At 42.1% G+C, this 22,086-nt stretch overlaps 1 protein-coding gene across 1 annotated transcript in view; it reads left to right on the top strand.

Annotated features, from left to right (window-relative positions):
• The window catches only part of RYR3 (ryanodine receptor 3), a 563,044-nt gene that overhangs the window by 217,189 nt on the left and 323,769 nt on the right, over positions 1 to 22,086 (top strand). Inside the window, 1 exon segment of the mRNA XM_060146948.1 lies at positions 6,976 to 7,083. Within this exon segment, the coding sequence (XP_060002931.1) occupies positions 6,976 to 7,083 (108 nt within the window).

The following is a 22,086-nucleotide window of genomic DNA, read 5'->3' as shown; positions in this document are numbered from 1 at the left end:
AGGGGGCAGGGGTTCGATTCCTGGTTGGGAAACTAAGATCCCCACATGCCGCTCGGTGTGGCAAAAAAAAAAAAAAAAAAAAAATGAGTTGGGAGGAGGTAGCCTAGTAGAATTAGAGTTCCACAACACAATGTTCGTATAAGGATGAGAACCTTCTCTTCAGGAATATTGACACAGTATCAGAAAGTGTTGAGCTTGGAATTCCCGATTTAAATGCTATTCTCAGCATGTGGTTGTGGGGAAGTGTTTCAACCTTTCTGAGTCTCAGTTTTCTCATTTATAAACTGTCTATCTATAATCCTTTTGCTAAAAGAGTTGATGTAAGAGTTAAATGAGGTAATATTTATAAAGGATTTAGTACAGTACCTGCTACAATTATATAGATAGGTAAATACATTTTAAATGTATATATGAATTCTATTCTTATTTCTCCACTTGCCCATATAAGTTTTACCTAATTCCTTTGTATCTCAGTTGACCCACCTCTAAAATAGTTGTAAAGCCACCAACTATTTTTGTAGAAATACAGAGACTGGGCAACAGCTTCAGGTTTAAATATTCACTATATAACTTTCTTCATTATAATCTATCAAAAACTTAGCAGAGGTGACAAAGGTAGATTTAAAAGGCGCTTAACTGCATAAATACTTAAAACCTGCTTGGGATGAGATGTAGGTGTTAGTTTGGTTAACAATCGGCTCTGCCTTTGGAGTATAAACACAATACAAATAATTATGTATTATCAATAACAGAGAGGCAGTCCACAAATGAGCTCATGTTTGCTGTAGGTGGATGAGATCATGTCTGTGAAGTGCTTAAAGCTCCTGAAATACAAGCTACATGTCCCATCTCTAGCCGTCGTGGTGCTCACCCGTAGAAAGTTGGTCTTATCCAATGCCACACTGTACCTAGTGGGGCCAGATTGACCTGGAACATTTTCTGGAGGAGAGGATAATTTTCTGCCCCCGAGGGCTTGGGAAGTCTTCTCATCCATAGTCTTTGAGTAGGACTGCATTGAGCCATCATAGGGAGATGGTTTTCAGTCCTGTGGGAGGCACTGTGGTGAAATGGAACAGACAAGGCGTGTAGAAGCCTGACCACTGGGGACAGAGTCCAGCTCTGCCTTTTGCCAGCAGACATAGTGCCCATGGAGGTGAGTTGGGGGGATGGTGAATTAGGTGAAAAAGCAAAGGGAAGTAAGGACAGGGGTTCTGGAAAGCCTATAACTTAAAAATGCTGCTTCAACGAATGGAATTTTAAACAGAAGGGAAGAATCCACACAAGGAAATGGAAGGATAACTCTCCCATCTTGTTCATTCATTAAACAAAAATTTGAGTTCTGGCTCTGTGCCAGGAGCTACTTGACCACGTAAACCCTCTTTAGGCCACGCTCCAGCCTGGGCTGGCCTTTCCCCATCCCAACATGGCTGAGAGGCCTCTTGGTCCTGTAAGACATATGCTCTCCAATTTAGCATTGAATGTAAACTTTTTTATTGTTTCATAAAGTCTCATCTATGGTAGATCTGTCTCTTCAAATAGCTTAAGAATTCCTTAAAGGATAGAAACCATGTCTCTTCTCTTTTGTTCCCCACAGCAGCTAGTACGATACTGCATGCATACTGTTAGGTTCTCTAAATACTGGCTGACTGCCTAATGGACATGGGAAAGGGAAGTAAGGTTACTTGGGCTGACTTTGTTGCTGGGTCTCCAGGAATTCTCCTTTTGTGGAGAACATGTGTCATTCTCTCAGGTTCCTCCTCTTCTCCCAGGTGAGCCTTCCTCTGCTGACACCTGCAGGGATACCACTACATCATCACAGAGACTTTGCTCTCCCATCATCATTCTGTTGCCCAAATGGAGATCCAGGGACAATCTGCCGAGTGCAGTTACTGTCTTCGTGGTACTTTTGACCCTTGGTGTGGCTTGTTCTTCCCGAATTCTTTTTCCATCCGATAGAAACACTGGTTATCTTCCACTCCTCTCCTACGTCCAATTAGTCACCAGATCTTCTCTCTCTTAGCTTCTGAAGATTTTTCAAATTCACTGCTTTATCTCCATTTCAGCTACCATTATTTTAATTCATGCCATTGTCCCCTTGTAACCAGTTTATTGCAACAACTTCCTAACTAGTTTCTCTGCCTTGGTCTAGCCCACTTCACACTGGACCTGCAGTGATCTTTCAAAGATGCACATTTGATTTGGTCGCTTCCTTGAATGTAGGCTATTGCACTGAAGACAGAGTCCAAAATCCTTGGCAGGGTGACTCAAGACCCTCAGTCTAGCACCTACGTCTTTCTCAGCCTCACCTCTCCCCTCCCTTTGCTTGTTCCCCTCCCCCTCCCCCTCTCTCCACTCCAGCCCTGTTCAACTCTGGGTGCTTCCTCACGCTTCCTTACCCACCTATGGGCCTTTTGAATCATACTTTGGAAATTTTCCGTTTGCTCCCCCAATTCTCCAGAGACCGCACAGCCTTGAAGAGCAGGGATTTTGCCTTATCCTTACACAAAATAAGAACTTCAGAAATGGTAGATATATACATAAACATTTAAGTGAGTTATTGATATGTGGAGTTCACTGCCCTGTGTGGACAACATTTGACATTTATTGAGTACTTACTATGCGCCAGACCATATCGTAAGTTCTTTAAATATAAAAAATTAGTTTATTCTGAGAAGTGGGTACTATTAGATCTCTACTTTACAGGTAAGGAAACCGAGGCAAAGAGACTAAGTTATCTGCCTAACGTCATTCAGCTAATAAGCGGTTGAACAGAGATAGGACCTCCTGTTAGGCAATCCTGTGCTAGAGGGTTCGCTCTTAGCCAATATAACCTATACTGCTTTTCATTCAAAGCCATTGCCGCACTTACAGGGTATATTATGGAGGCGCGGCCATATGAGAGCCAGATGGGCTAACAGGGAAGAGGGAGGAGACCCATGACGATGAGAGAAGAAGGGTCCCTTGAATCTTAAGCAGGAGGCTTGGGGAAGGGGCTCAACAGGCAAGGGCATGCTTAGCGTTGCAACCACCGCTACCATCAGTCACATACTCTCGGATAGTCTGGGACAGGAGAGTCAGCTAAAGAAGGCTTGAGTTGAGCACTTGCTGTTCTGTTTACTAAGGATAGCAAAAGTAGAGTCAGACACAGATTTTGCAAGATACCCACAATCTAGGGAAACAGACTGCGTTGCGTGAAGAACTATGTAAGCCACAGCGACTGTGGTTAACAGCGTAATAGAGGGAGAACATCCCTGTTTCTGTTAACTGTTTCTTCTCTTCGTTCCCCTGAAGGATTGCCTTGTACAAACCAGTACCCTGGTGAGTGTACCTTGTGGGGTGCTAGGTAGAAAAATGCTAAATGAATCCAATAATAGGAGTGTTAAATTCCCACCTTCTTGGACTTAGTAAGCCCCAGAAAAATACTTTGAGTGCAGCGAGGTATATGTTACATAGACTTACGGAACTTGGAGGGTCCATAGGCCTTCCCTTTCACTGTTTTCTACACGGTGGGGTTAAATGAATACCTAGCTCCTGGCTCATGCAGAGCCCTGGCATCTCAAGGTTTTCTGTAGGACATTTGGAAACGTGGTGCTTCTCTAGGCTGAGGACAGGGCTGGGGAGAGTGATGAGGAGCTATTTCAGAACAGATGTCAACAGAGCCCTTCTCTCCGTGCTGAGAATCATCAAACACATGCCCCACGCCTGGCAGGCAGTGACCGACGCACAGGCTCCAGAGCCCAGACACGATGAGCCGGCCTCCTGGGGGAATTCTCATGCTGCAAACAAATTAGCTTTGATGGACCAGTGGCCTTGGCTTATTCTTGGCAAATGTGGAGGTGGGAGCTCAGGCCGGTGTGGAGTGTAATTAAGGATGGCAGCTGGTGGAGCAGGTCAGATGGCTCTGTGCTCTGCACTCCGTGTCACAAGTCGCTAGCTACATTTTGTTTTCCTCCAGATATTTCTGTTGCCCTGTTCCCTCCCCTGCCACTGCCCACATGTTGTTCTGCCTGCTCTTGGAGTGGTGTGACCTTATCCCCGAGCATGGAGAGTCCAGGCAGGACCACACGCTAGAGGAAGAAAAACTAAACTGTAAGGAAACTATGTAAACCAGTGGCAGATACAGTGTTCCCATATGAGATGCTTCCCCCCACGCCCCATGCTCACTCTCCCTCTGTCAATGTACCCGTCTGTACCAGGAATAAAATCACGACCACCTTGGGACTTTTAATTTCTGGAGGGAAAAGAAAAATGTCATTGGAGCATGCCTCGTGTCTGGTATCCGTGGTCCTCTATCAGGATGGGGGATGGCATCGCCGGGGGAGAACTCCTATCCCTGTCCAAGCAAACCAGAACAGGAGGAAAGAGAGCTGACAGAATCACACAATCTCGTATAAGGACAGGATCTCTAGCACTTGGAGCTGTGAAGGTTTCTGTCTTAAAGAGACTGGACTAAATAGGGTTCTTGTAAAAGTGAGCGTGAATGTTGGAGTTATTCAGTTGATTAGCCAAAACGCACCCTTTAAAGTACCAGCCATACCCGTAGACATTCCTGAATAGAGAAATCTCCAAATCGTATGCTCTAGTGAAGTGAAGGAGGAAGTGGACACACTCAAACCCTAGCTCTTTTTGCTTCCTATTCTGGTGACATGAGATCAAGATAGACCAAGATGTGGTAGGAAAAAAACCTCCGTAAAATCTTCTGAGGTGGCATCGTCTTTTGGGAGACTGAGTCGGACTATATATATTTGTGGCATATGGTCTTTAGGGAAATACTTTATCATATTATTGCCTGGTACTTGTAATGATGTGATATGTACTCTAAAAACACTTCCTGATGTGAAGCCTTTCCCTGCATCACCAGCCGTCTGCTTGTTCAAGTCTCATACAAATGAGTTAATTACCTGCAGCAGGAACAAACGTTGACAACGAAGCAAGAAACGTAAAATAAAGGCTGTTGTCTCCTCGTGTTACATACAGTTTCTCCTTGGTTACATCATGTTCATAAAGAGAACTGGGCAATTTCCTGTAACACCAGAATTCTAGGGAGTCTGGGTTTTTAGGATTTCTGACTGTAGAGATCCTAAGTAGACAAGTATTTAAGTGGCAAAATGTAAGTCACCCGTGGGCCAGTAGCCTTCAGGATAGGATGAGCCACACTTGGCTTAAGGGGGTCTCAGAACTTTACTAAGGGGAAAGAGTGGGCAGGTCCAACAAGTGGGACGTCAGTTTATTTTTGAGGGCATTGAGGTTGGGGAAGAGGAGGAAGAAGGTACAAATACAAACACTTGGAAATTAAAGGGAAATTAAAGATCACCAATTCCATAATCTTTATTTAAAAAATGAAAATGTTGAAAATCAGAGGGGTTGTATGTGCTTTAATAGCAGGCTTGCTTTTAGCTTTTAAGTTGGAGCTCCATAGAAACAGTGTTACCTGTCTCGGAGTGTTAGACATAGCTGTGGGTGACTTCCGGCCCTCATTCCTTATTCCTGTTACTCTGATGGTGTCAATGTTCAGCCAATATCACAGAGGAAACAAAGGCTTGGTGTGCAAGGTGGATATAAGCTGTGTTCCCAAAGAAAATGATGTATCGTGGAACCGGATTGTAAACTCCTGAAGAGCATTGATTTTGTTTTGCATGTTTTTATATCTTTCTCAATACCAAGCACTGTGTTTTGCAGAAATATAAAACTTAAATCTTTGCTGATTGAAAATAGTCTAGGGCTTCCCTGGTGGCACAGTGGTTGAGAATCCGCCTGCCAATGCAGGGGACACGGGTTCGAGCCCTGGTCCAGGAAGATCCCACATGCCGCGGAGCAACTAAGCCCGTGCGCCACACCTACTGAGCCCACGTGCCACAACTACTGAAGCCCGTGCACCTAGAGCCCATGCTCCGCAACAAGAGAAGCCACTGCAATGAGAAGCCCACGCACAGCAACAAAGAGTAGCCCCCACTCGCCGCAACTAGAGAAAACCTGCACAGAGTAACAAAGACCCAATGCAGCCAAAAATGAATGAATGAATGAATAAATAAATAAATTTATTAAAGAAAATGGTCTAGTTGTGAAAAAAATCTGTAATGTTTTCATCAGCAGCAGGAACAGAGTTAAGTGTATGGATTTCTAGACAGAGTGCCTAGATTTGAATCCAACTCACCCAAGTGTAAGCCATGACCTTGGGCAGGTGACCTCACTTCTCTGTGCCTTAGTTTCCTCGGCTGTAAACTGAGAGATAAACAGTATGTATACATGGAGTGATTGTGAAGATTAAATGAGCCAATATAAGCAAAGCACTTAAAACAATACCTGGCACAGAAAAGTACTCAATGAGCATTAGCTATTACTAGTCAATCTGCAGAGAAGGCTGTCTGTTATTGAGAAATGTTTGAAAATATCATGGTGTTACCTGAGCATATAATAAATTAGAATGATTGTTGTAGGGGTCATCGATTTCTTTGTTCAGAATTAAATTTATGTAGCTCTTAATCCTCTCTTTTTACACTGTGGCATCCAGATTTTCTTAACAAGGAATCGGGTTCCCTATTTTGGTCACTATTGCTGAGTGTTTGGTCACTCTTCTGGTCTTGTCCTCGTACAATTTATGGTGGATGAGATCCCAGTGACTTTCTTCCTTTGGTCCCACCCAGACATCAGTGTCGATCAGCCTTCGTTCCTTCAGCAAGGCTGGATGTGTATTCTTCTCCCACGTGTGCCCCCAGCCATTACTCAAGCTGATCCTGACATTTTGGTCGCTGTTCCCTTGAGACTTAGGGCTTTTCTTCTCCTCATCCTTTAGAATCCAGCTTGAAACCCATTTTAACGTGAATAAAAAAAAAAAGCTACCTATTGTACTCATCCATCCATCCATCGATCCAAGTGTTACTTTGATTCATAGGCTCTTTGCCCTTGAGATGTTATTGTGTGACTGATCCCCAACTGATATGAGTAGGTATCCTCATTCTGGTTTTATTTCCACAGTATGTTCCTCCAGATCTCTGCGTCTGCAATTTTGTACTGGAACAGTCCCTCTCTGTCAGAGCCCTACAGGAAATGCTTGCCAACACAGGTGAAAATGGCGGCGAAGGGGTGAGTACCTGAATTATGTCCTTGGTGGGGTTTGGGACACTCCATAGCCCAAAAGTGTACAATTCAATTCATTCCTCCAGTTTTCAACTAGAAAACCTTAGTTTTCCCGTTTCCTTGAGTCAATCCTCTTATTCCTCTTACTTAGCAGCCCTAACTCTGCTTCCTTTGGGTTAACGAACTTCCACCAGAAAATAGATCATCATTGATGCTGCCTGAACAGGGCATAGGACATGGAGCCCATAATCCACTGGGAAATATGGAGAGGCTGAAAGGGCCTTGGGATGTGGGGGGTGGGTACCTGTTAGGCTGGTTGTTTTTTCTTGGGAAAGTCTCATCAGAGATTTATGACTGTCTCAGTGCAGCACAACCAGGTTACAGCATTTTGGAGAGGATTTCCTGTAGAATGCAGAATCTTTGACATGTACCCAGATTTCCACAGTTTCACTCATGATGAGCAAGTACAAAGCTGTCTTGAGTTTCTTTTATTGGTAAAATTGTCTCTAAGTCTTTAACTGAGGGATGATGGTCTCCCAAAGGTCTCCCAGGCAAGACTTTGGCTAGAGACTTCAGAGTAATGTTGACCCTTTCACTGATGACCCACATCTATTTATATTCATTTATCATCAAGTATTTTAATTCTATGGCCTGTATATCTGAAGTCCAACCACCCCTCTCCACCCCCGTTAGATACTTTATTCGATGACTGTCCTTTATCTTCTGCGTTACTACCTCAGACTAACTGCTTTGATTCCTTCTGTGCCTACCTCCCCTATGATTTTTTTTTCACTCAACTGTCATAATGTTCTTTCCAAAATGCAAATCTAATCACTACACTTTACTATTTTAAAATTCTCTGTCTGCCCATTACCTTAAGAGAAATCCCGAATTCCTTAACTAGGCATAAAGGGCTTCAGGATTTGGTGAGCCCTGCTTACCTTTCCTGCCCCGTCTCTCACCCCCCCACCCCAAGCACTCAGTGATCCAACCACGTTGGATTCCCTTCACTTCCTCAAACACGACAACTCTCTTTACCCCCAATCATATGTGTCAGCTGTTTCCTCCACGTAAAACAGCTTTCTCCTCTTCTCTCTCTTCCTTTATGTAATCTTTACTTCTCCTTCAAGGAACGAGTCTAGATATTAGGTCGACTGAGAAGCCTTTGTTGACCCCGTAAGTCTAGGATGGGTGCCCTTGCCTGAGCAACAGTCAATAACTAGTTCTTACCATTGTGTACTATAATTACAAATCTAATTTTTTGCATCTTATACTGCACATAGGTAGGAATATTTGCAGGACCTAGCACAGTTTATTACTTGAAAGAACTCATACATCATGAAGAAGTGTCTCATTGGTGGTAGAAGAGACAATGACCGTAGACTCAAGAGAACCAATGTTTACATTTGGGTCATCTTGCGGCTCTTAATGTGATCTTACATAAGTCTTCCAATCTCTTGGCGCCATAGCGTTCTCATCTATAAAATTAGGATGTTTAATTAGTTTTCTAGGGTCCTTAACACCAATACTTGCGATTCTTTACTCTTTCGGCTTAGTATAGTATGCTTTCATCAGCCACCTGAAAATAGCTTTTCCTTAGAGCATTAACGCAGGTGAGTTTTTGTTCTTTTGATGTTCACTGAAATCTGAAACCTGTGTTCACCTCCTCCTGACACGGACCTCAGTACCCCATGCTTTCCTCCTTAGATACATACCCTCAAACGTTTCCAGTTCAGTGGAACAGATTACTTTTTTTTTTTTTTTTTGTGGTACGCGGGCCTCTCACTGTTGTGGCCTTTCCCGTTGTGGAGCACAGGCTCCGGATGCACAGGCTCAGCGGCCATGGCTCACGGGCCCAGCTGCTCCGCGGCACGTGGGATCTTCCCGGACCGGGGCAGGAACCCGTGTCCGCTGCATCAGCAGGCGGACTCTCAACCACTGCGCCACCAGGGAAGCCCCAGATTACTTTTTAATTGTTCCCTTTTCTTCCCAGTATACTTAACTCATGATTTACAGACACCTTTGGTGAGAGAAACCTGGTTGATGTGGAATATCACCACTTTCAGTGTCAACCAAGATCAGCTAGACCCTGCCAATATATGACCCAGGATAGAAATTGGGAAGATAAAGAGAAGCTGTGTTAACTGGAGAATTATCTTGTGTGCATTCTCTTATCTTGCTTGTTCACAAAGTGCATTTCAAAGGACTTCTTTTTCTTTACCGTTTAGTTTGAGTAGTTCAGGGAATCCTATAGATGACAAAGTAAATTGAAAAGTTCTGTTTATAACCCTTGCTCTTCTTTGTTGCCAAGAACTTAAACAACAGTCTTAACTTGATTTGTCTTTTGAAAAAGAATAAATAACAATTCATTTTCCAAACAGAATACTAATGCCAACTTAATAAGATTGAATTCTTAGTTTTGGAACATATGAATAAGACGTACCTGAATTACCAGCCGTGTTATAGCAGAAGTGTATTCCATACAGTTATATATTTCAGGGGCCGTCTTTAATTTATAATATTTAAAAACCAATATGTTCAATCTTATTGGAGGAGCCATTCTCTTTGAAAAATCAAGTCCAAAATAAACTATCCATGACATTTTTAATATTAAAAAGTCATTGGATAACAATCAGCATGTTGGGTCAGACTCTGAAATTTCCCAATGTGTCATATTGCTGTTTTGTGCCATTTTACCAAAGAAAAGAGCGTTCCAACAGTTATTTCCCACCTTGATACATTATTGCTATTATTATTAATAACTAGAGATCTTAGAGCTAGAGGAAGGGATTTGAAAAGAGAGCTGGAGTACAGATAGGAGAGGGCACTCTTTTTAAATGATTTAGATTTTATTAGTTATTGGTGGCTCCACTAGTTACCTGAACAGCAGCTTCAGTTGCTGTAACTGAAGTTATAACAACTGAAGCGTTGCTATAACTGAGAGTCCTTGGAACTCTCTCACAATTCCATCTGGGCTCTCAATCTTTATAATGAGAAATAATATTTTTATATAACCTCTTGAGCCTGAATGTTTTGCTTTTCTGAAGTGACTGCTGTGCCCACTTACTATTAGTACTTAATTTGATTTGAGATGATAATATTCAGCAGGGAAGAAAAAGAAAAAGTGGAAAAATCTAGAAGGAAGTGAGTTAACACGACAGAGCATAATGATTCTCCGGGGAGCCTGGGGATGTTTGACTGGGTTCGCACCTCCTCCGCATGCCAGTCCATTCTGTTTGGAAACAGGCGTTTACTGCTTTTTAACAGATATTACTTTCCCTACTGATCACGACTGCCACCAAACGGGTTGCTTTGAAGACGGTCATTTTTCCTTCTAGGCATAAACTGGTCCTTTTGTGTCTGTTCACTGCTGCACAGCAACTGAACTTTTTTTAAAAAATGACATGGGTTATTTGTTTATTTGTTTGATGAGCGTATAGAAGACTTTTTGCAAGGATTGACGGTTCTGCAGCAATTCCTTTGGCCGGCAAACAAAACAGAGGTGTCCAGCTTGGTTTAACGACTGAGTTTATTATGGAAATGTCCTTAGCTACCGCCAGTAGCCTGTGGGACCCAGCTTTATGTTGAAAAGGAGAATGAATGATGAGGAGGCCCTGAGGGCAGAGAACGTCAGTGCCCCTCAGAGTCCACCGTCGCTAAACTCATCCTTGGGTCACTTTACCGCTGATTAAATGCTATCTGATGTTATTCTGGGAATATTACCAAGAGATGGATGCTTGGCACTGCGGCCAATTAAATAGCTGGAGTTGGATGTAAAATCCCTGCATACAAATATTAAGGTATTTTCACATTTTGGATTGATAGAACCTACGGTTTGTGAGGTCCCCAGCCACCTTCAGCAGGACCTGGGGCTAAAAAGGATGTCACCATCTCCCTCTGAGTCCTCAGTCCTCATCATCCTATGGCAATGACTTTGAATACAGACCTAGCAGCATTTGTAGTGAGAGAAGCTCCGTCTTTGGAGTTAGGTAGATGTGTTTTCAGTCCAGGCTAAACTGGAGTGAGTGACCTCTGGGACACATTGTTTCCCCTTTCTGTACTTGACTTTCCACACCTTCAAAATGCAACCTCCCTCATAGGGTTGGGTGAGAATTAAATAAGTGCTGACAGGTGCCTGTGGGTGTGGAAATGAATATTGGTTCCTCTTTTCATCTCGGGTCTACTTCCTCCTGTCACAGATCCTCAGGCATATTCAAATGCCTCAAAGGAAGGAGAGACCCACACTGTATGACCAGGTGCATGTTAAATCGAGGGCCGAATAACTACAGATGGGTTTTGACGTGAATGAATGTAATGCTTTTAAAAATGAAAGGCCTTGATTTATACAATTACTAGCTGCACTCCTGATAAGGGCTCTGGTTTTCTCTAAAAGTTGACTTAATCACTGTCAGACTTTTACTACTTAAAAAACAAGGGGCTTGCCTGGTGGCGCAGTGGTTGGGAGTCCGCCTGCCGATGCAGGGGACACGGGTTCGTGCCCCGGTCCGGGAGGATCCCACATGCCGTGGAGTGATTGGGCCCATGAGCCATGACCGCTGAGCCTGTGCATCCAGAGCCTGTGCTCCACAACGGGAGAGGCCACAGCAGTGAGAGGCCCGCGTACTGCAAAAAAAAAAAAAAAAAAACAAGAAAGAGATAAAATACACGTGTAAGAAGAATTAATGTTACGGTTGTATAAGATCATTCTTGACTTTAGATTCTAAAATACCTAGAATGCAAATACACACTCAGCCTTTTAAACTTGATTGGGAAATGTGACCTGGAAAGATACTGTTTATGCAAGAACCTGTCTCACGGATAAGCTCACTGAGAGGTGGTCCTTTAATTCCCCTTATTACTTATGAGATGGTCCCGTTAACACTAAGGGGAGCCTCAGGCTCCTTTCCCTTGCCCCTGTCTTTAGAACAGGGAATACTACACGCAGCACAGTTGCTAAAGAAATGCGTACGTGTGGTGGCACATTTGTCAGGTTCAGGGATGACGTGCCCATGCTTTCTGAGAAGCTAGGGGTCGCCTCCTGGCGTTGTGTGACCTTGTAAATGGCCAAGGAGGCATAATCTTACATTTTGCTTACAAAGTGTCATCATGTAAATGTTATTTAAAGTACGTGTCATGAGATACTTACCTTGTAGCCAAGATCAAGACATTCATCCATCTGATAAGGTCACGGAAAATTTAGTCACAGAAAGGTGACAGCATCATTAAAAAAGAACCTGCTCAAGATGCATCTCCCCTGACACGGTTAGGTAATGAACAAATCAAAACAGATGCTGATGAGGGGAATTAGAAGCCCATTGTCTAAAGTGTGAATCCTGGCTGTGCCCAGATTTAGAGATCTTGTGCAAACTCATCCAAAATGAAGAAGGCAAATAGGAGGCTTACCTTTTTATGCCTGGGACCCTGAGTTCCCACCATCATTTCTGTATTATAGAAGAGAAGGGACACCCCCCCATCATCCAGATGTAGTCTCTCAGTTTTCTGAGGTTTGTGTCTTCCCTTCATCCTTGGCAGAAAAGAGCCAGAATGAGAATTTATTTTGGTATGTATGTGGGGAGGAAACAAGACTGATGGAGAAAGTTTGTACACAATTCTAAATAAACCTGGTCCCCACTGACGTTTTTTAAAGGAAAGAAATTATTTAATGAGTCAAATCTAACAGTGGGCATTAATGACACCTTTAAAATAGGACGTAAGATTTCCTTTGGAGAGAAGGTACAAAGTCATTTCTGCATGTGTCGCATGTCAGTCCCAGGACCCGCCCATATATGCCCTAAAGCTAGGGTAGACAGGATGCATCAAAAATCACTCTATTAGGTGTTCAAGTCTGAACTTCCTTTGCACTAGTTGGTAAAAAGCCACTGCGTCAAGCTCTCCAAGTACCTCCTCGTTGCTCCCACTCAGGACCTCCCCTCTCCAGTGCCACCGCCTGTCGGGTTGTTCATCCTGTGGATGTTACCTGTGCCTCTGCTGCCTAATGGACACGAGCCAGATACCACAGTATTAAATCCTTAACTTGTTTGACTTGATCCTACTTTTTCTTTTGAAAGGGAGAAAAATAACATTCTGATTTGGGATGCTTCCATTTCTTTTTTTAACCTTTGGCTGGTCATCCACACCTGCTACAAAAAAATTAGTATTTTTGTATTAACAAAATAACCAAACCTATTTGGTGAAATTGCTCTTACCTGCAAAAGCTTGAGGGGTTTATATACCAAAAACTACTCTTTAGAACCTGCCCCGTGTTAGAGCTCATGGCAGCCTGTTTGGTGACCAAGCTGTCAGGTGGTTTAGTCCTAGTACTGCCACCTACTGGAAGTTTAACTGCGGGCAGATCTCTCACTGCCCTGGGCTTTGGTTTCACCATCTCTATAGCACAGACGTCAAGATGAAAAAGAACTTCCTCCTGTCTGTGATGGTTGCAATGCACCAAGTGAAAAGGGAAAAGTGTCACCATCTCACGTCCTCTGGTGTGTCCCATTGACAATAGCCCATCATCAGTTAGCTGTGGAAATTTTAGCCTGTTGGTATTAGCTGTTATTTTGGAGACCCCGGGTCCCATAATTTTAAGTATTTGGATAAATGCATTTAAGTAGATGGATAAATGCATTTATTCTCTTTCTGCCTTGGTGTGGACAAAGGGAATTTTTTTCCAACTCCATCCAAAACATCAACTAAGTGATGACAGTATAAGTTTTAATTTTTTTTGTTTTGAGACATGAATCTCCTATAAATTGTCTTTTGGAAGAATATGGGATGTATTCTGCAGTTTTGACGGAACTTCTTTCTTCAAAGAGCCAGATATTATTTTCAGAAATTAAACAATAATGAAAGGCCTCCAAACTGAGGTTTTTAATGTATTTTTCCACAGACCAAATTGTCATTAAACTTATGTCTCTTCTCACTTCTTACTGTTCTCGCTCACGTTAGGCTATGATTTTAGAATTTTATGCTGATATAATGGATTTTAATGTTTCTCTGATAAGCTAATACTAATGAAAACGTGTGCAAGTAACTCATATTTCACTGTTGAACCGGTCTTTCGATAACATGATATCTCATTAAAATTTGCTATCTGGAAGACCTTACTTCATGGTAAGAAAACTCCTCTTTGGTAAAAGAAAAACTCTAATTGATTGTTTGCAGTATTTCCAAGAAAAAGAAATTCCAAATTTTCCGATGTGGGTACTGACCATTTTCCTTGGATGGATTTTCTCGCATAAATGTAATTACAAAAAGAAAATACTGCAGACAGATTTCGGCTACAGCATGTTGCTTGCTTGCTAGTTTCTTGATGACATCAGAACAGTACTGGAAAAGGAAAAACAAACGTTAACATCTAATGCCACTGCTTACTTCTAGCCAAAAATCACAAAATATTCACCAGGTAGGAACTTCATACCCTCTGTTCCCACTGGGGTCTTTCTCTATTGTAAATATGAGCAGATTCCTCAAATGACTTGAAAGCTTTCAGCGAGACTGGTACACACTGAAATATCCATTTACTGTGTTTGCTTTGGATTTTGCTAGCTCAGTGACCTCCCGGAATGGGTATGTTATTCACTCCTTTCCTGTACGTGTACTTTGCATGGACAACTGACTCCAGCTGTATTTGTGACGAACTGGGCTTTTCACTTGTGAGCGTTCAGAACAGTTTCCATCCTTTGTGCCTCTGCAATTTAAAAAAAACACCACCGCGCCACACACTTCAATCTGGTGGAATTAAAGGTGGCTGCACTTAGGAATTTGTTGCCAAGAAGCTTGTTAAACTGCTGCTCTGAAATTACAAGGGTGGCTTGCCTGTGGACTCATTTTTTTTCCTTCGAGATGTTGAAAATTGTTTTTCAATTCTTTTTCCCTCTGACTATGGTCTAGATGGCCTGTGGCCATAGGGTTCAAGTTGGTGAGATGACAGAAGTGTGCAGCCTTGCCTTACTCCAAGCTTCTCAGTACTTCAGACTCGCCTAGTCTATTATGCAACTCCAGCTCTGCTCCTCCGGAAGGCTGGAATTCATAATAAAAATGGAAGAAGCTAGTTGGATATTTTCCCTTTCTCATGCAACATCCCCAAAGTCACCCAGCAGGAAAAATCAAATGTTAATTTCAACAGTTAAGAATAACCATTAAAGTTAACTGGCTTTTTACATTTATTCATATCCTGAGTGGAAGCATTTTCAAGTAAAGAACCCACAGAATTAATTTTTAAAGCTCCAGATTCTATCAAACCTCCCCCCCCTTTCTGAATATAGTGTTTCAGCTTGAGTGGAATGGCCTTTTCTTTGGTGGAATTTTTTTTCATTCTGAAGTCAGTACGTCCTGCTTAAAATCAGTAGGCCTGTGTGATCTTGGGGTTATTTAGCAAATGTGATAAGTGTAGCTTGGCTGCTGTGACACAAACCCTGGAATTCTTCTCATTGTTGCTATGGACATTCAAATGCTCTGTGAATACAGTCCTGTCACAGTGACCTCAGTTGTCTTAGAAAGCTTGAGTGTCTTCCCCAAGGCTGGACTAAATGTAGTTTTCAGTGGTTGTATATGTTTGTGTGTGTGCGTGTGTGTGTGTGTGTGTGTTTGCGTGTGCTCTTTACATTTTAATTGTAAAAAAATTTAAACATCTTCATTCAAGTTTCTTAGAGGAGTGAGGCAGGATTGGAGTACTTAAACTTTCTCCTGTGCGTACTAATTAGGTAAATAGTTGTATTCTTATGTGAGACGTTTGGAAGAGAAATTTTGCTGATTTTTTTTTTAATAACTAGTTTGTGGGGGGCGGGGGCAGAGATGAATTTCAGCTGCATTTTTAGAAAGTTTTTAAATCCCTAATTGTGGGATATTTGAATTAGGGGAACTCTTTCATGTTAAGAGCCTTGCTTACCTTTTTAAAAATGAAGCACATTTGGAATTCAAGAAATCCTGGGAGAAGAGAAACCTTTCGAGTTATTTATTAGCCTTTTCCTTTGATCGTGTAATTTACTTTTAATAGCTACCAGAGTTTAAATTATATATTTGTAGGGAAAACTCAGTGAACTAGAAAAAAACTCCAGCTTATTTTCATTTCATGAAAGTTTAATGAAATTCTATTCTATTTGGAAATTCTGGTAAAGAAAAATTAACTTGGTTCCAGAGAAACCCTTATCTCAACTGGCGCTTTAATCCTCACTGGAGTAAAAACCCTGTAGCCAGTGTCCCAATCCTATGATTACTAATATCTGGTTTTACAATGGAAGGATCTGGAATGACCAAATGGCATCGAATGGAAAGAAAATAAGAACAAGATATAGGGAGTTCATGGGGTAAAAGGGCCTCCAGCTCTGTAGAGGCAGAGGAGGAAAGCTAAAGGCAGAACGCTTGTTTTTACCTGACGTCTCCTGTTAACTGAGACTTAGGTTGGTACCGAGTGGGGAGGGGGGATCTGATGGGAGGGAGGGAAGTGCAGGACCAGCAGGGGCTGGGCATTGTGGCTCGGGCCTCGCTGCTCTCTGGGCCTTGTTCTACCCCTCTGCGAGATGGGGCCTCTGAACTACATTAGTGGCTCCTGGACATCGTAGGATGCTCTTCCAGGACCGGTGTCTGCCCATGAGGAAGAATCTGCAGGTCATCAGGAAAAGTAGGAAAATAAAGACAATGTATAAATTGTTTCATTAAGCAAACTTTATCAATGGAAAGTTCTGCCTTTCTTATTTTCTGTGATTATGTCCTTTTTAAAAAAATATTTATTTTTTATACCATCTTTAAAGGTTATACTCCATTTACAGTTATTACAAAATATTGGCTATGTTCCCCATGTTGTACAATACATCCTTGTAGTCTATCCTACACCCAATAGTTTGTACCTCCCACTTTCCCCACCTTGTATCGCCCCTCCTCCCTCCAGCTGGTAAGCACTAGTTTGTTCTCAATATCTGTGAGTCTGCTTCTTTTTTGTTAGTTGGTTGTGTTTTTTAGATTCCGCATATAAGTGTTATCATACAGTAGTATTTGCCTTTCTCTATCTGGCTTATTTCATTTAGCATAATGATTATGTCCTTTTTAGTATTTTATAACTGTAAGAAAGTTGGTATGTTTTCTTTTTGAAAATTATAGTGATAGTGGAAGTGACAGCTTTCTTTCTTTCTTTTATAAATGCCTTTATTGGGTAAGAAGTAAGATTGGCAACATGGATGATCTGTTTTGGTCCTGTTGTTGAAATTGCACCAGTTCTTGAGCTTGTGAACCCCTAAGGTCTATTCTCATGTACAGCTTGTGGACTCCGTGTTCTAAGTAGCTTCAGCCAAACACCACACATGTGCTTCGGCTTATTTACAAAAAATTTTTGATTTTGTAACCCAGATAGTTGGTGCCCTTGTTGGTGGTAGTTATTCACATCTTCCCTGGTGGATAGCTCCAGGTCTTAGCTCCGTGATGGAAGGAAGAGGCCTCTGAGTTCATAGGCACCAGTTGTGCCTCTTTTGTTTTTGTTACGGAGAGAAGTGGAGTCAGCACGTTATTAAGAATCACCCGCTTCCATCCAGATTCTTAGTGACGTGCGGCTAGAGGCTGGTTCCCTGCCCCATTTCTCTGCTGCTCCTCTGCTTTTATAAGGTGGAGGGCGGAGGGCAGGAGAGCCAGGATGTTGTTCTTAAGCATGAATTTGGAGCTGTGCCTGTGTCAGTGTGGCCAGCCATGCAGGCTTCTGCTGAAGAACAACCTTTGGGGATTTGCTTGAGGAAGTGTTTCCTCTTCCTGACTCCCCTGAGTCCTGCTCTCTGGTTGGTGCTGGGCCCAGTGATGGAAACTCATGACCACTCCTGAAAACACCTGTTTGCATGTCTTTTGTGAGGTATTAGAAAGGTAAGTTGAATTCATCCCTTTCTTTTAGCTATGTGTATATCTTTTAATAGTTGTCCCTTTTCTGAAGTTTATGACTTGGTATTAGAAATCTTCAGAATTACTGCTGGAGTACAAAAATCTCTAGATTTTATCTTATTAGTGGATACCAGTAACTGAATTGTAATTCTTGAGACACCTTTAGTCGGGCAATCAGAGAGTGCTGTCCATGGTGCTGATTCTCTAAGTTAACGCAGTACGTTGTGTGTTCAGTTCAGGACACAGCTCCAGGGGCCAGAGGACCTGGCATTTTGCCCCAATAGTTTGTAGGACTGTTTCCCCATGTTACAACCATGGCAACTTTACCTTATCTCCTGCCTTCATGGGGATTTCCCCACATCAGCTTGCTAAAGGGACTGTTGGCAAACTCTGATCCAATTTTAGGATTTACACAAATTTTGGAAAAAATGACCTGATGTAATACAATATCTCAAATTCACATTCTTTTTCTCAGCCTTTAACAGGGTCCAATAACATGTTTCTATACCAATTTCATCCAGAGATTTCCAATAATGGGGAAAATGGAGGGTGTATATTTAGCAAGATGCTAGCATTTCAGAACCTCTTGCTCCGCTCAGGGTTGTAAACTTTGTGGTGGATTCAACTTCCTCTTCTACTCCCATATTGCACCCAGGCAGGCCTCAGCCCCCGGTGATGCTAAGGGCCTGGGAGAGGTCTGAGCTGTGGGAGCCACACTTCTCTGACCCCAGGCGATTGACCTGGGTCGCCAAGAGAATGAGCAACTGCTGTTTCCCAGTTCATTGTTCCCTCTGGGCAGCCACTTTGGTGTGTAGGGCAACAGGGGTATACAAATCCATGCTCTATTAGCTATGCTGATTTCAGTCAATGTCAGTGGGAGAAACAATAGGACTGTGGTAGTCCCGGGCTCTCTCAAGAATGCAGTCTCGGCTACTGTGAACAGCTATAGATGCAGATTAATTACTAGACAGTGATAAGTTACCAGGAATTTTTTTAGCTGCTCTGGTTCAAGACAGTCTGTCTGGTCCTCTGACTTTCCCTCTCCCTGCAGACTCTTTAGATAACATATTTACTTCTTCAGGTTTCTGAAGATCATTCACAGTCAGCAGTGATCGCTCCGAGTATAAAGAGCAGAAATCAATTGCAGTATTCTTTTTGTTGTTGTTTAATTGCGATATAATTGGTATACAACACTGGTCTACAGCACAACTTGGCATACACACATTGTAAAATGATTACCGTGATAAGTTTAGGTGATATCCATCACCTCATATACATAATTACAAAACATTGTTTTTCCTTGTGAATTTACTCTTGTAGCAACTTTCAAACATACCATACGGTAGTGTTACCTAAGGTCATCATGTTGTACATGATATCCCCAGGGCATATTTATCTTATAAGTGAAGTTTGTACTTTTAACCACCCTCACCCAATTCCTCTACTGCCCATTCCTTGCCTTGGTAACCACAAATCTGATATCATTTTCTATTAGTTTGGGTTTTTTTTTTTTTTTTTTTTTTTTTTTTTTTGCGGTACGTGGGCCTCTCACTGTCGTGGCCTCTCCCGTTGTGGAGCACAGGCTCCAGATGTGCAGGCTCAGCGGCCATGGCTCACGGGCCCAGCTGCTCCAAGGCATGTGGGATCCTCCTGGACCAGGGCACGAACCCGTGTCCCCTGCATTGGCAGGCGGACTCTCAACCACTGTGCCACCAGGGAAGCCCCTGAGTTTGGGTTTTTTTAGAGTCCACATATAAGTAGATTGTACAGTATTCGTCTGACTTATTTCACTTAGCATAATGCCCTCAAGGTCCATCGATGTTGTTGCAACTGGCAGGATTTCCTTCTTTTTATGACTGAATAGTCTTCCATTGTACCACATTTTCTTTACCCATTCATCTGTTGATGGACACTTAGGTTGCTTCCATATCTTCACTATTGTAGATGATGCTGCACTGAACATGGAGGGTGTAGACATCTCTTTGACATAATCGTTTCATTTCCTTCAGATAAATACCCAGTAGTGGAATTGTTGGATCATATGGCAGTTCTACTTTAAATTTTTTGAGGAACCTCCGTGCGGTTTTCCACAGTGGCTACACTAATTTACATTCCCACCAGCTGTGCACGAGGGTTCTCTTTTCTCTGCACCCTTGCCAACACTTGCTATCTCTTGTCTCTTTGATAATAACCATTCTAACAAGCACGAAGTGATATATCATTTCCCTAATGAGTACTGATGTTGAGTGCCTTTTCATATACTTGGCCTTTGTGTGTCTTCTTTGGAAAAATGTCACTTCACATCCTTTGCCCATTTTTTAATTGAATTATTTGGAGTTTTTTGCTATTGAGTTGTCTGAGTTCTTCATGTATTTTGGATGTTAACCTCTTATCAGATACATGACTTTCAAATATTTTCTTCCATTTCCATTTTGTTGATTGTTTGCTTTGCTGTGCAGAAGTTTTTATGTTTGATGTAGCCCCACTTGTTTATTTTTAATTTTGTTGCATTTGCTTTGGGTGTCATATCCAAAAAATCATTGCCAAGACATATGTCGAGGAGTTTTTTCCTCTACATTTCTTACCAGGAGTTTTATGGTTTCAGGTCATACGGTCAAGTTTTTAATCCATTTTGAGTTAATTTTAGAGTGGTGTAAGATCATTCTTTTACATGTGAATATCCAGTTTTCCCAGAACCAGTTATTGAGAAGACTGTCTTTTCTCCACAGAGTATTCTTGGCTCCCTTGTCAAGTATTAGTTGATGATATATGCATGAGTTTACTTCTGGGCTCTTAATTCTGTTCCATTGGCCTATGTGTCTGTTTTTTTATGCCAGTACCATAAAGGTATGATTATTGTATCTTTGTAATACAGTTTGGTTCCATACAAATTTCAATATTGTTTTTTCTATGTCTATGAAAAATGCCATTGGAATCTTGATTGGGAATGTATTGAATCTATGGATGGCTTCGGGTAGTATGGACATTTCAACAATATTAATTCTTCTAATTCACGAACACAGGACATCTTTCCGTTTATTTGTGTCTTTTTCACTTTCATCAATGTCTTGTATTTTTCACTGTAAAAATCTTTTACCTCCTTGGCTAAATTTATTCCTAAGGTTTTATTTTTTTGATGTTATTGTAGATGGGATCATTTTCTTTATTTCTTTTTCAGCTAATTCATTGTTTGCAGTGTTCTTTTCTGTACCAGATCGTCACATTGTATTATATTAACCATCACATCACAACCCCACTGGGAAATGATTGATTGATTTTCCTCCAGCCATTGAAGGAGGCAAACATGGGCACAACTGAGATTTAGTTTTGCTTATGTTGGCGTAAGTGTTTTCAAATTGTAACCCATACTTGGTGTTTCTGAGCCAGCCACTCTCCTTCTCCTCTCATCGATAGCAGGGGCCATTTTAATGTGCCTTTCTTCCCTTGCCCCCAAAGATTTGCTGTGGTTTCTTGCAGCTCTAGTTGATGTTACTGTCAGTCCCGGTTGGTTATCCTCTCAATGTCAGTGTGATGAATTTACTCCCTGCACAATGGCGAGAAAATAGATCAGATAGTGCTTCCTCTACCCAAGTCCTGGCTTCCATTCACAGATCAGCAGAGGAGACATTTTTTTCAAAAAAAAACCCTGAAGTTTTTCTCTTTGACAGAATAACTAGTTGGTAGCAAGAACACTTAGATTTAAGCTAGGCTTTTGAAAGCAGCTATGTGAATAGCACTGCCCAAGTGTTAGATGATTCAGAACAACTCTAAGAGACCTTACAGATGCAGGGAAAAAAAGTAGAATGTTATAAGTGAGAATGCAGAAGGGCACTCTTAATGGCTGGGGACACAGCAACCAGAGTGAGAACAGAAGACTGGAAATGACTGATTGGAGAGGGGGTGACCAAGTAGGGAGAGATGAAAAGTAAAAGTTCCTCCCCCCTAATCTGTTCTGCTTTTTGCCCTCAACTTCATCTCTTCCCAGGCCTTATGAAGTCCAGATTGGTGGGAGAGGGAAGGCCAGATTGCAGGTGACACAGAACAGGAAGGGTCTAGCTGGCCTTGGACACCAAGAAGATGGGTGTAGAGATCTAGAGGTCATTGTGGTGGGCCTGGAACTCTTTTCCTACCAAGTTTGAATTGTCTAGA

Source organism: Lagenorhynchus albirostris, chromosome 1 (assembly GCF_949774975.1).
Source record: "Lagenorhynchus albirostris chromosome 1, mLagAlb1.1, whole genome shotgun sequence".
Taxonomy (NCBI): Eukaryota; Metazoa; Chordata; class Mammalia; order Artiodactyla; family Delphinidae; genus Lagenorhynchus; species Lagenorhynchus albirostris.
This window is presented reverse-complemented; position numbering and strand designations above follow the sequence as displayed.